The following is a 14,879-nucleotide window of genomic DNA, read 5'->3' as shown; positions in this document are numbered from 1 at the left end:
CCTTTCAACTCACAGAGTTGTGGTGATGGCAACACGAGTTGGTGAGTGTGAAAGTCCTTGTCAAGTAGGGAGGGATGTACAAAGGCAAGGTAAGTACATGCATTAAAAGCAATGAGGGCCAGGCCTCAGAAAGTGGAAAGTAGAAGTTTGCCTCGACATGTCTTACGGTCCATTCTCTAGTCATTTCCATACCAATGCCCATATAGACCATCTAGTTCCAGAAGAGAAGTTGGGCATGTAAGCTGCTGACCACATTAGTGTACATTCATTTAATGTATTACTGCCCTGGGGCATTTTAATTTTAACAGAATGAAAGGGGAGAAACTTAAAGAAATTAATAATGCAGGGGCGCCTGGGTGGCTCAGTCGTTAAATATCTGCCTTTGGCTCGGGTCATGATCCCAGGGTCCTGGGATAGAGCCCCACATCAGGCTCCCTGCTCAGCGGGAAGCCTGCTTCTCCCTCTCCCACTCCCCCTGCTGGTGTTCCCTCTCTCGCTGTGTCTCTCTGTCAAATAAATAAAATCTTAAAAAAAAAAAAAGAAAGAAAGAAATTGATAATGCAGGGGCACCTGTGTGAATGGGAACACACAGGGCAGGGAGATTGTCCTACATAGTGCACATGACTTCATCATCAGGGAAGGGCAGTGCTTTTGTGGGTGGGGCTTTAAAGCTTTGGCCTTATGCCATGCCCCTTCCTCCCGCCACAGAGAGGGGGGCAGTTGAGAAGTTTGGTGGGAGCCAGCACCACTAGGGGATTCCCCCTGTGTGTTCTGAATGGTCTGCCTGCAGGGGAGAAAGCAGCACAGGTGAGTTGTTTAAGAGCACTGTGGCCTTCTCTGAAAAGCTGTTAGCCCACCCCAGGTCTCTAAGACTATTCAGAGTGGAAAAGAAATGATTGTCCCACAGCATGACAGAGGTGTAGGTGGCTCAGCTGCTCTCTGTCCCTATCTGTCTCTAGCTTCTCTTCTCTCCCATTCTGACCTTCAAAGATTGCCATGGGTCTCTGTTCACGAACACACACACATGCAGGGCTCATGGTGAAGTGCCCAGAACCAAGCTGTATGCAGATAGCAGTACAGGCTGGAGGGTGGGAATACGGCCTTGGAGAATTACAAAAACTGGAAAAAATGAAGCTGGCCTTATTGAAGAAGTTGTTTTTCCAAACCTCTCCTCAGGACTTTATTAGATCTTTTGAAGCAAGGAGACCAATAAGTGCATATTTTCTCCTGCACATGGGGTCACCCTGGACTTGAATCCCAATCCAGCAGAGTCTGGACCCCATGGCCCTTCATCTCCTATGCTCAAGCTCTGCCTCGGCAGAAGGCTGGTGACTGTGGCCCTCCATCAACGTTATAGTGCCTGTCTTCAGGTCTCTGCTCCTCAGCAATATGGCCACCACCTTCTACCCAGAATGCTTTCTCCTCCTCCCAGAGGGCATTCTCTTCTTCCCAGAGGGACTTTTTATCCTCCCACAGGGCCTTCTCCTCCTCAAGAAGAGCTCTTTCCTCTACCGACAGGGCTTTCTCTTCCTCCCACAGGGCCTTGTCCTCCTGAAGAAAGTTCCGATCTCTCTCCCATAAGGCATTGTCCTCTTTCCAAAAGGCCTTATCCTCCTTCCAAAAGATACGGTACTTTTTCCAAAAGGTTTTCTCTTCTTCTCGGAAAGATTTTTCCATTTCCCAGAAGGTTTTTTCCTCTTCCCAGAAGGTTTTCTCCTCTTCCCAGAAAGGTCTTTCCTCTTCCCAAAAACCTAAGATCTGACCCCGGAAAGCACGGATCTTGTCTTGGAAATTCCACATCTCTTCCCTGAAATTTTCTATTTTCTTACGAAAAATTTTCATCTCTTCCCGAAAAGCCTTTTCTTCCTGCAGCTTATGGATTAGTTTCTTCTGGCGAATGTTGGGTGAGGAGCCCACCATTGACTGGAAGCAAGCAAGCCTCATCCATTTGCTCACCTTGAAGGGAAACATCTTCTTAGTCAGCCGGAATGGTGGGGTGGCCATGATGGAGAACAGGGCTGTTGGCCAAGTCCAGGTCAGCTGGTCGAACCCTGTGGGGGCAGCACAAGAAACATGTTCATGAGTATCACATGCCAGAGAACAAGCCCTTGGGTCTGTATCATTTGATTTAGAAAAATTTAACCGTTTCTCTCTTTGTCCCAACGGCTGTGTTTGTGAGAGCCGAGGTTTGGTAGACAAACACTCTGAGGGGCCATGGCTTTGGGCTGAAGAGGCGGTCAGTATATTCAAGCTCAAGGCTGCTAAAATCACAGAATCTCAGCCAACAAGGACAGGGGTTCTCAACTAGGGTATCAGAACACACGAGTATGTCATGGTCACTTAAGGTGTGCATCACAGGATTTTTTGCTTTTAAATAATAACGTACTGTAACCCCCAAATGATTTACTTTTGTTAAACCAACCAGAATTCATTTAAAGTTTCGACATCCTCACTTGGGGGTTGCTCAGAACATTCTCATGGTCACGCTCACAGCAGGGTGCCACGTGTGGGAATGTGCTGTTACAGGTCACCCGGAAAACAGAGGGTGAGACCCACTGACATAGAGGGGACTCTTTTAGTAGAAGAGTCTTTGGCGGGGGAACAGAGGCTCAAACAATAAGGTGAGAGACAATGCCAAATGTTGGCAAGGATATGGAAAAGAGGAGCTCTGACAATATGGAGTAATACTGAACAATAGGGAAGACATTTTATGACCCAGCAGCTCCGCTTCCAGATATGTACCCTGAGGAAACTTAGGAATCGTGACCAGGATACACATACAAGAATGTCTGAGGAGCTTTGTTCAGGAAAGCTCAACACTGCAAACAATCCAATGACAATCACAATAGAATGGAATTTAAAAATGGTAGTATATTCACGCAACAGATAGCATAGCTACGTGCAATAATGTGGGTGAATCTTATAAACATAATGTTGAAAGAAAGAAGCAGGATCAAAGAATTTCAAAAAATAAATTCCCAAACAGGCAAGACTAAACGCTATTGTTTATGGAAATATACATAGGTGATAACACAAAAAGGCACAGCAAGGAAGTGAGTCCCATAATTCGAGATAGTGGTTACCTGTAGGGGGGAGGATGAGGCGGGGAGGTGTGATACTAGGGTGGTGACTAGGTGAGGACGTGAGTGGGGCTTCTGAGGGGCTAGCAGTCTTCTATTTCTTTACTTGGAAGCTGGTTGCATGTGTGTTCATTATGAAAATGTGCTAAGCTGTATGTATATATTTTATGTACTCCAGTAAATGTATTATATTTCACAACAAAATGTAAGTTAGGGAGAAGGGAAGGAAGGAAGAGAAAGAAAGAAAGAAGAAAGGAAAAGAACAGAACAGAACAGAGAGAGAGAGAGAAAGGAAAACATTGCCATACATCTCAGGTATCAGATATCAGAACTTTCAGAACTATCCACAGACATTCCAGTTAACTACAAAGGTGGGTGGAGGGATGAGAAGGTCTGGGCATTGTAGAATGGGCAGAAGCAAGGGGGGCATGCACCTGGTGAGGACACTGATTTCCATTTTGAGCCTTCTGGAAGCAGCTGCCGGGGTCGGCTTCACTCAGCAGGCCTCGCCAAGCACCACGCGATGGAGCAACATGAATCCCTTTGGGAGATTTCTGGGCTTTCCCCTTTTTTCCATGCTCTGACTTGGGAGCAGCCGGGGTATGTGTGCGCGCACGCTCACAGTGAAGAGCTAGACGGTGGCTCCGCTGTGGGCAGCCGGGGGCACCAACATATCCACGCAGCCACACAAGCCAGAAACCTGGAGCTTACCCCCGACTCCCTCCTCTTCCTCACCAGACTTTGAATCCATCATCAACCCTCCCAGTTAACACTTCTTGAAACCAGGCCCCCTGCTTCATCTCATTGGCCGCAGCTGGCTTAGGCCGGGACCCCTGTGACCGTCTCACCAGTCCCTTTGGGACTGAGCTCACCCTCCCATCCGCCCCTACCGTAGCCCCAGGGGTGTTTCTAAAACACATCACGTCACACCTGCTCACAAAGCTCTGAAGACCCCACAGCCAAATCCAAACACCCTAATAAGGTTCCCACTGTCTCCAAAGCTAAGTTTCAGTACAAATAGGCTATATCCAGTTCTCTGGACGAGACCCTCAGTTTCTTGCCTCCAAGCCAAGGAACATGCTGCTATCCTCTGTGCGGATTTTTTTTTCTCCCATTGTGGGCTGGAATTCCTGTCCACAGCTGTCCCCTCTGAAAGCTACTTGGACCCTCCAGCGCCTGGGTGGTGCAGTCGGTTAAGCATCTCTCCAACTCTTGGTTTTAGCTCAGGTTGTGATCTCAGGGTCGTGAGATTGAGCCCTGCATCAGGCTCTGTGCTCAGCAGGGAGTCTGCTTGAGATTCTCCCTCTCTCACTGCCCCTCCCCACCATGCTTTCTCTCTCTCTCTCTCAAATAAATAAATAAATCTTAAAAAAAAAAAAAAAAAACAAGCTACTTGGACCCTCCAGATGAAGTCAGTCACCACCTCCTCGATGCCACCGTGTCTCCCCACTCCCCTGATTGACTTGTCGCACTAGGTTGAAATTAGGCATGGGCGTGCCTTGTCGCCGTCCCTATAACCCAGTATCTAATATGAAGCTGGGGGTATAAGAGGTAATTGATAAAAATGTTGGTTGACTTGAACTGAATTTCATTGAATTTTGGAATTTTGATTTTCTATGTTGTATTATGGTTATTTGTCTTATTTATGTAGCTGTTGATATCTCAAGGTGGGAGAAAGTGCCTTCCTCTTCAAGTGCCTACATTTATTTCTTTCCTCTATGAGAACACAAAGCAGGCCCTCAATAAGCGTTTGTTGACCTGGATTCGGAAACTCTATGAGCAAAGCCTCAGGGTCAACTAGAGTCCAGGATAGCAGTCAACAACAATCAGCTTTCTAATTATAATGTCAGGAACAACATCAACTACCCGCTCATTTATTCAGCCCTTTTATGCTGGGCATTTCACCAGCATTACCTGTTTAATCCTTTTAACCATAATGTGAGATAGGCACCTTGATTAACCTCATTATACAACTCAGGCTTGAGTAAGTTAAAAACCTGTTCAAACAATTAAGTAGGTGAGTCAAGATTCTGCTAGTAAGTGCTAGAAGTGCATTACGTGGTCAAGCAATACTGCTTGTAAACACCATCGGGCTGATATTTTCACTAGGAAGATGTGTGTGTGTGTGTGTGTGTGTGTGTGTGTGTGTGTAAGAGAGAGACAGCATTTGTATCAAGCCCTGGACCTACTGATAGCAACTTAATGATAACATTTAGCAACTTGGTCACTAATTTTAAATGAATCTCTTCTCCTCATGCAATCCTACTGCTGGAGGAAAATATGCTGATACCCACACTAAGAAGCATATCAAAGAACATAGAATGTTACCACTGAAGAAAATAACTATATTTTTCAACAAACAACAAAAAAAGACTCACAAAAGTCTACTTTCGTATGTGAGACCTGTCCCCAATTTGCAACAAAACAAAACAAAACAAAACAAAAACCAACCAACGAACAACAAAAACCACTTTTGTGCAGGCTTCTGACTTTCCTCTGAAATGTTTGCTGGACCTATCCCAACACCAGAAGGAACCACCTTCCAAATTACACTAAAGCTTTATTTCTTACTCCTTGGGAAATGTTCGCACTAACAGAGCACTCACGGAATCAGATTAATAAATTCCTTTTTCCTTTTGGCCAGAGATGCCAACTGCTGCCTAATTCCGCATTTCCCTCTGTCCAGTTTCTTCCAAGCTCTTCTCTGGCTCTTGCCGCGGCCACACACATTCTGACGCTCTAGCACCAGTTGTTGCTCTTGGCGGGCCTTCCTCTGAGGGCTGAGCTCCATAAACAAAGAGTGAGGGCATTCTTGAGGAGAGAGCCCCACAAAGCTGGGTGGAGAAGTCAGTTCTGGGGGGCTGGCTCAGTCCACGGAGTCACTCGAGAATAGGACAAAACTACAAATCATGAGTCCGTGAGCACCAAGTGTTCACTCTACCTGCTTTTCCCCCTGAGTCTCACTGCCTGTTGGCAACAGCAGGAGAAATGCGCTTATGGCACTTGTTGACAAGAAACTTCTCCTTGTATTGTATTATAAGTATTTGGGGACTGCCCCTTGTTGCCAGAGGATCTGGGTTCCTACGTGTGGAGAAACAGAGGCCCATGGGCTGAAACTTCTTCAGCTTCCAGCTCCCCTCTTGGCACCCACGTCTGGGTTAACACCCTCCTCTGGGCTCCTGGGCAAAGCTGGACCCTCCCCGCATCTCCTCACAACCCAGTGGGGACCTTATTTCCTCAGGGATCCCTCACTCCTGGGCCTTCCCCGTCTCTCTCTCTCTCTCTCTCTGCTCATTCTGGCCTCTGGGCACACAAACACAATCCAGTCCCTCTCATCTTCAAACCACCACCCAAGTGCCTGACCACAGAATCCGCTAACTCCCTGAGCCCATTTGCTAGCCCTCTCCTCCTTGAAGAGTCTTCTCAGAGAGCAGCCACCAACCGCTATCCACCACTTCTGAATTGCACGTACGCCGCATCCTCCAGCAATCTGTCTTTTGCCTCCTCACTCCACCAAAACTGTATTCATTAAGATCAAGAGTGACTTGCTGGTTGTTCAGTCCTTCGTCCTCACTGACCTCTGGGCAGCATTTGACTCTAGTCCTTTTTGAATCTCTTTCTCCTTGGCTTCTATAACACCAGGCCAGCCTGCTCCAGTCCCACCTCCCGGGCCGCTCTTTCTCCATCTGTTTGTGGACCCCTTTTCCCGATGGAATGTGCTTTATCCACAGAAGGCAGTACCCACCTCATGGAGCTCTTATAGGAAATAAATTGGGTATGTCGAGTGCTTAGCCCGGTACCTGGCCCATAGCAAGTGTCAATAAACAGAAAACCATTTTTGCCTTATCTCTCAGCCACCCTCCCTGATGCCTAGGCTCTGGCCACGCGCAATCCCTCCAGCGTGCCAAGGTTTCCTCAGTTCCCGCCATACTGTTCTCTCTCCCTGGATAGCCTTGCCTAACCTCACTTCACTTCACCTAGCTAACCCTTCCGGACGCGGTTACCTCCTCTAGCAGCCTCTCCTGACGCCCCAGTCTCCACCAAGTTAAGACTGAGAATACGCTCCTCTTGTCCCACTAGGAACACTTTGTCTCACATCTCTATGCCTGGCATCCAACACAACGACAGGTACATAATACATGTTAAGTAAATGGCAGCTGAACGAAGGGGAGTCTCCAGGTTAGTATGTTAGAGAAAAATTCATTTGCAAGTTTTTCTCGTGATCATTTAAATTATCTTTGAGGAAGAGATAAATTAAGTACAATATCAAATGTGTATTTAGATATAAAGCATAAGATAAAACTGTAAATGTGTACCTACAGAGATATAAAAACATGAATCAAAGAAACACGCCTAATCTCCAATATTGTACTTCAAGACAGGAACTTAGTTTTAAGGAAAACATTATATATAACTCTATGCTTTGAACCGATGCTATCCAATCTAAAGCCAACAGTTACTTACTGCTTAGCTGTTTCCCAACTGGGCAGGTACTGTAGCCCTCAGAAGGCTGGCAATCATTGTCACATCACAGACCCCCTAAGGCTGTCTGCGATGACCCCTCTGCCCGTCTCAGGCCTGACTCACAGGGTAGGGAGGGCCAGGATGGGCTAGAGACTTTAAGGAATGGAGAGGGAAACACTTGCCCGTCTTCCATCTTTGACTTCACCAATAGGGTGGCTGTTGATGACTCGCAAATGATTGTTACCTCACATTCTACCTGGATTGTGTCCAGGAGCAGGCTTCTGGAAAATCCCATTGCCATTGGGGGTTTGTAGGTGATGAATCATTTCTCTGGCTGCCCTGGAGCTGCTGTCTTTTGGCTTTTGACAGTTGGACTTCGATGTGCCTGGGCGTGGATCTCTTTGAGTTTATACACCTGCAGTTTGTTGAGCTTCTTGGAGATGCAGATTTGATGCAGTTTTTCCCCAAAATTTGAGAAGTTTTTGGTCATGATCTCTTCAAATATTCTTTCTTCCGCTTTCTTTATTCTTCTTCTAGGACTCCTTTTATATGTAAGTTAGGAGCTTGATGATGTCCCACCGGTCTCTGAGGCTCTGTGCATTTTCTTCATTCATTTTCTTTCTATTGCTTAGACTGGATGATCTCAATTGATCTGTCAGTGCTCATGCAGGCAGTTTACAATTCTGCCTTAGCCCTCACTTCCTTGCTTGTGCAAGACCTCAAGGCCAGTCAGAGGTGAAGAATTATGACCTCCTTAGGTCTTTCCTGGGCATGTACACAGTCACATATGTGTGACCTTCTAGATTCCCATAAATATGTTAGAATTTTTCATAGTCTCCACATTATTCCCCAGTTTTTCCTTTTAGGTTACTACTCAGCTTCTTATATGCTCCAACTGGTAACACTGCCTCAGGAAACTGAGATACTAAAAAAATTGCCACTATTTTTTTGACAAATGCCCTGAGGATAGGGCTATTTGCACAGAAGTAGCATTGACTTAGGTCAAATAAAGACAAGTCCTTTGGACGGAGCTTTTCAGTGAACTGCCCCACAAGTCAAATAGTAATGATTCTTTGGAGATGGGGATTTTGCGGGGCTCCAAACCCAACCTGATCCCTTACTTGGCCATTCTAGAGGTCCCAATCATTGGTTTTAATCATTATTCTTTTCTAATATATATACTGAAGACTATCGGTCTCCCTATAAATACACTTACTTGGATCTCACATGTTTTGATGTCACATTTTAACTATCCTTCAATTAAACTATTTTCTGATATTCAGTGTAATTTCTTCTTTGGCCCACTGGCTATGTATAAGTATGTTACTTAATTTCCAAATATGTGGAGATTTTCCAATTACCTTTTTGTTATTGATTTTTAGCTCAATTCCACTATAATCTATGTCTGCACAAAGTATATGATTTGGATACTTTGTATCATTTCAATTATTTCAATTTGTTAAGACTTGCTTATGGCCCTGCATATATTAAATTTTGATAAATGTTCCATGTTCACTCAAAAATAATTGGCATTCTTCAGTTGTTTGATGCCATGTTCTCTCTATATATGAATTAGGTTAAGTTTTTAACTATGTTCAAATCTTCTATATCTTTGTCGATTTTTATGACTGTTCTATCAGTTACTGAGAGGATATGCTTACAGATCTATTTCTCTTTCCAGTTCTGTCAGTTTTTGCTTTATATGCTTTGAGGCTAGGTTATTAGGTACACACATATTTACAATTGTTGTATTTTCTTAGCACATTAACTTTTATTTTTATGAAATGCCCCTCTTTATTTTTGGTAAGGCTTCTTTCCTTAAAGTCTATTTTGATGTTAGTATAGACACATCACCTTTCTTTCATGTTGGCGCGGTATATCTTTTCTATTTTTCCATTCCAACTTTTCTGTGACCTTATATTTAAAGTGTGGTTCTTGTGACTAGCATATAACTGAGTTTTGTGTTTTCCACTCTGAAAAATTTGTCATCTCATTGGGGTATTATTTTATATTCACATTTAATATAATTACTGATGTATATTTTGATTTGGCTCTCTCATCTTAGCATTTTTTTTTAGACCCACTTATTTATTCTAGACCCACTTCTTTCTTTTTTCTTTCAGAGTAATTGATTATGCCATTTCCCTTTATTATTTCATCAGTTATATGTTCTTTTAGTAATTATCCTAGAGATTAAAATAGGCATCCTTGAACTATTAAAGTATAATATACATTTTTACCTTTATCACATCACTGTAATGCTAGAATCTTAGAAGATTTTAGCTCCATTTACACCCCTCCTTCTCAACTTTTACATTTTGTTGTCATGAATTTTAATTCTACATGTATTTAAGACTCCAGAAGACTTTACTATTATTGTTTTGAGAAGTCAGTGTTTATTTATAATTACACATATTTTTATCCTTTCTGGTTCTCTTCATTTTTTGCTGCATCTCTATGCCTCTCTTTGAGATCATTTTCTTTTGACCCCCAAAATCATACCCTTTAGGTTTCCTTTATTATGGGTCTTGTGATGACTTCTCTCAGTGCTTATTTTTTGAAAATACTTTTATTGTGCTGTCATTTTTTATACCATCCAACAGATTTTATTTATAAAATAATTTATTTAACGTGTTTCTATTACGATGTAAACAAATGATTCATTTTTTTGGTTCTCACAGTATTGAGTATTTCATGGTAATAGGATTTCAAAGCATTGTAAGAAATGAATTTTAATTTCTGTAAACATACTGGTGACAAAATCAGCATTTGTCTCTGTTGAATTTGTATTATCACGACATTGGTTCTAAGTTTTTAATAGAAAGGAAGAAAATGTACTTTGGGGCTACCCAACACTGAAATTCTAACATCAGTAACTTTGGTTTTTACTCTGGAATGCAATCCTTTATGATCCCATTTGTCTTCATTTTCAAAGCATATTTCCACTGGTTAGAGAATTCTCGGTTAGTTGTTATTCTGGCTTTTACTGTTCTGTTGAGAAGTCAGCATCAATTTAATTGTTGCTTTTTTAGAAAAGTAGTATGCTTTTTTTGTTTTTAGCTGCTATTAAGACTTTGCCTTTTATCTTTAAGTTTTATTTTGTGTGATTAAATATGCTTTACTTTGTATTTGTCATGCTTGGAATTTGAAGCATATCCTGTTTCTATGGCTTAATGATTTTTATCATTTTGGGGCATTCTTGGCCATATCTCTTCAAATATATCTTCTCAATTTCTTCTCTCTTCCATTTCCAATAACATATATGTTAAACATTTTCACTGGGTTCCTTATATTTCTTATGCTCTTTACTATATTCTCCTTTTTTTTTTTTTTGTCTTTGTGGTTTAGTTTGTGCATTTTCTACTGCCCTATATTCCAGATCATTATTGTGTTTTCAGCTGTGACTAATCTGCTGTTTATTTATCCACTCAGTCTTTTCTTTTATTTATTGGATATTATTCAGGTCTGGAATATCCATGTGATTATTTTGCATAGTTTTCAGGGGTTTTCGTGCCAAGTTTATTCATCTTGATTTTTAAGTCCATGAATATATTAGTAATAGTTCAAAGTGTATGTCTTATTATTTAAAAAATCTGGATCTTCTGTGGATTTCTTTCTATTGTCTGTTTTTCCCTTTTGGTTGTCTGTCAAAACTTGTTTTCTTATATGACTGGTTACTTTTATTGATGTTATCTTTTTTCAGAGGTACTTATTTTTTGCTTTTAGTAGACAGAGAGGCTAGAAGCTGATTACCTGAATCCAATCAGGTGTTGCTATGATTCTAAAACTAGGCCTTAATCCCTGTGAGATATGCTTCTCCAGTTGACTCTTTCTCCAAAAAATATGTTTGTGATGTTTTCCAGTACCTCTCCCCTCTAATAAGTTCTTTTTTTTTTTTAAGATTTTATTTATTTATTTGGCAGAGAGACACAGCGAGAGAGGGAACACAAGCAGGGGGAGTGGGAGAGGGAGAAGCAGACTCCCTGCTGAGCAAGGACCCCCCCCCCCCCCGACGTGGGGTTTGATCCCAGGACCCTGGGATCATGACCTGAGCCGAAGGCAGACACTTAAAGACTGAGCCACCCAGGCGCCCCCCCCCAATAAGTTCTTAAACTCTAATTTTATCCCTCTAAACATTTTCATATTGATGAAACCTCTCTTCATACTTTCCAGCTTTTCATTCACTGCTTTTACTTTTAGAATCAGCTTCAAATGTCACTCACCTCTACTGACTTGATTCCTTATTCAGATCTTGGTCTAAAAAATTCTCCCTGACTAGATATTTCTGAGATTCCAGTATTTCTACTTGTTCCCAGCAAGATATGTTGTCTCAAACAACCTAGTCAGCCACTGCCGAGTACAAGACTCATATGGGGGCTTATAACCAAAGGAGTGACAAAATGTAACTCAAGATCGTTGACCTAGCCAAAGGCCCAAAGTAGATGCCAATAAATTAATTGTATAATTGATATCGCTAGCACTGATTGATCATTAACTATGTGCCCAGCTGCTGTTCCATGTGCTTTGACATGTATTTCCTCACAACAAATTAATAAATTAGATAGTATTGCTACCTTCATTTTGTAGATGAAGAAAGAAATACATAGAGAAGTTAAGAAACTTGCCTAAGGTCATACAGGAGTAGAGCCGGTATTTGAACCTAGGCAGTTTTGTTCAGGACACATCCCTCTCTGATGCAGAAGATTGCTGTGATAATGGAGGCAACAGGTGGTCTGAGTCATGATGGGTATTGTAGCTGGGGAGTCAGAGGGGAATCAATAGCTACAGGAAATAATTCAAAGAAAGACTCATTAGGTGATCAAAACAGTTGCATGGGATGAAGACTAAGGAAGTAAGGGCAAGACTAAGGTGCCTGGCCTCAGTGCCTGGAAAGTGACCAGGCACTGATTAGAAATTTGAAATTGAGATGGAGTTGATTTAGATGAGTTGAAGTATTGTTACAGGAAACCTGTGAACCTCAGTAATTCACAATTCATAAAATGTTGGTTATTCCAAAGAAACCTTATAGCCTCTGGGGGAAATAGCAAATGAAATTATTATTGCTGAATGTGAATGGAGTACTGAAAATAACTTGATCCTGAGCATCAGTGAGCTCACAGGATTGAAAAGGATAAGCTTTTCCCTAGCACCACCTGCTTTGCTCCAAATCAACAGCTCCTGTTCCCTCAAGACAGAAAGTTTAGCTTAAATTTTGTTCAATATTATTATTTAAAAAATAATATTGTCATTATTGCCAATTTTCAGAACAATACATGCTCATTGTAAAAAATATTAGGAAATAGAGCAAGGATGAAGAAAAAAATTAAAATCATCCATAATCCCAGTACACATTTGTGGTATAGTCTTCCACTATTTTTCCTGTGCTAATGGCTAGATATATTCTGTGTGACTGGTTTTCTGCTGTGCATAGTGCCTTGTGGCTTGCCTTTTTAGGTAATAACATAGCATAAGCACTCCCCCATTTCTTTAAATATTTCTGAGAACATGATCTTTAATAACTGCATGAGTGCACATTCCCCTCTTTTTGGAAATTGATTTATTCTGTTAGGAATATATATTATTTTCCTGGAAGAGTAGGTCAAACCAGAAAGTTGCTCACAGATGAAGAGAATGGCAACGTAATCATTCATTGCTGCCCATGGCCTCAGTCTCTGCACTGAAAGAAAAGAATTCTTTCTAGCAGCACCAGTCATAGAAAGGGATCATTCATGGGAAGTTGGCCTTGTGAGGGCAGAGATTTTTTTTGTTCCTGACACCTCACAGTGCCCATTCTACAAAGAGCTTCTGAAATCAAGCAGAAAAAGATAAACAACCCGATAGATAAATGACCAAAGACTGTGAATAAATTGATTGCAGACAAACAAAAATGACTCTAGGAAAAAATTCCCAACCACACTTAAAGAGAAATGAAATTGAAAATAAATATTGCATTTCCTACCTACCAGATTGGCAAAAATCCAAAAGTTTGACAATGCACTCTGTTAGCAAAACTATGTGGAAATAGGCCTCTTTATACCGTGCTGGTAGGAATGCTAAATGTTACAACCCCTAGAGAGGGGAATTGGTCGGTATCTAACAAAATTACAGATGCAGTTACCTTTTGACTCCGCAACTCCATGTCTGGAAGTGTATCCCACAGGTACACCTCTACAAGGACAAAATGACAGCTATAAAGGTTATGCAATTCATTGGAGTATTGTTTGTAACTTCAAAAAATTGACAATGATCCAATTTTCCAGCAATAAGGGACAACTTAAATAAATGATGTCCTGTCCACCCAGCAGAGTACTATGCAGCTGTAAAAAAAAAAAAAATACAGCAAAGGCTCTACGTGTGTTGATATGGAGAGCTCTCCAGGATATACACAGTAAAAAAACCACCATCAACAAGGTAAAGAATACTGCTACATATTGTGTAAGGGAGAAAATAAGAATACATACCTATGTATTTGCTTATATTTGCACAAAGAAATATTAGAAGAAAGGGTGGCTGGGTGGCTCAGTTGGTTAAGAGTCTGCCTTCGGCTCAAGTCATGATCTCAAGGTCCTGGGATTGAGCCCCACATCGGGCTCCCTGCTCTGCGGGGAGCCTGCTTCTCCCTCTCCCTCTCCCTTTGTGATCTCTCGCTCTCGCTCTTGCTCTCTCTCAAATAAATAAAATCTTAGAAAAAAAAAGAAGTAATAGAAGAAAAACAACAAGCTAATAAAAATGGTTATTTATGAGGGAAACAGTGGAGGGGACAGGAGTAGAAACAAGACTCTTCTGTGAGTATCTTTCATGAAGGCTTTGGTCTTTGAATGATGTGTGTTATAAAGTCTAAAACAAAAAATTCTTAAAATAGGAAACAAACCCATGAACATAACCATACATCCGTTATTACCAGGCCCGCACAGAGGAAGGATTTATTTCAAGTGACATTAGAGCACAGTGCTTTGACTTTACCTCTTAGTGGCTACACCACGTGACGTTGGTCAAAGGGCACCATGTGAGGTCCTACAACGTGTCCTCCATGAAGGTGGGTGTTATGGGGCGAGTTGTGTTCCCCCAGAACGTCTTATGTTGAAGTTCTAATCACAGTACCTCAGAATGTGACCATATTTAGAGATGGGGTCTTTAAAGAGGTAATGAAGTTAGAAGGAGGTCACTGGGGTGGGCCTGAATTCAATATGACCCGTGTCCTTGTAAGAAGAGAAAAACAGGACACAAACATGCACAGATGAGAGACCATGTGCAAGCACAGGAGAAGGTGGCCGTCTACAAGCCAAGGAGAGAGGCCTTAGAAGAAACCAAATCTGCCAATACTTTCATCTTGAA

The 14,879-nt window shown here is 41.9% G+C and overlaps 1 protein-coding gene across 1 annotated transcript; it reads right to left on the bottom strand.

The window, feature by feature from the left end:
• Positions 1-1,302: 1,302 nt before the first annotated feature.
• CCDC70 (coiled-coil domain containing 70) lies at positions 1,303-2,004 on the bottom strand. The gene has a single exon (XM_036101318.2). The coding sequence runs from the start codon at positions 2,002-2,004 to the stop codon at positions 1,303-1,305; it is 702 nt and encodes a 233-aa protein (XP_035957211.1).
• Positions 2,005-14,879: the final 12,875 nt, after the last annotated feature.

This window comes from Halichoerus grypus, chromosome 4 (assembly GCF_964656455.1).
Source record: "Halichoerus grypus chromosome 4, mHalGry1.hap1.1, whole genome shotgun sequence".
Taxonomy (NCBI): Eukaryota; Metazoa; Chordata; class Mammalia; order Carnivora; family Phocidae; genus Halichoerus; species Halichoerus grypus.
This window is presented reverse-complemented; position numbering and strand designations above follow the sequence as displayed.

Bases quoted from the DNA above. Each gene is read 5' to 3' on its own strand.
- CCDC70 (XM_036101318.2), bottom strand. From the start codon at position 2,004: ATGGCCACCCCACCATTCCGGCTGACTAAGAAGATGTTTCCCTTCAAG.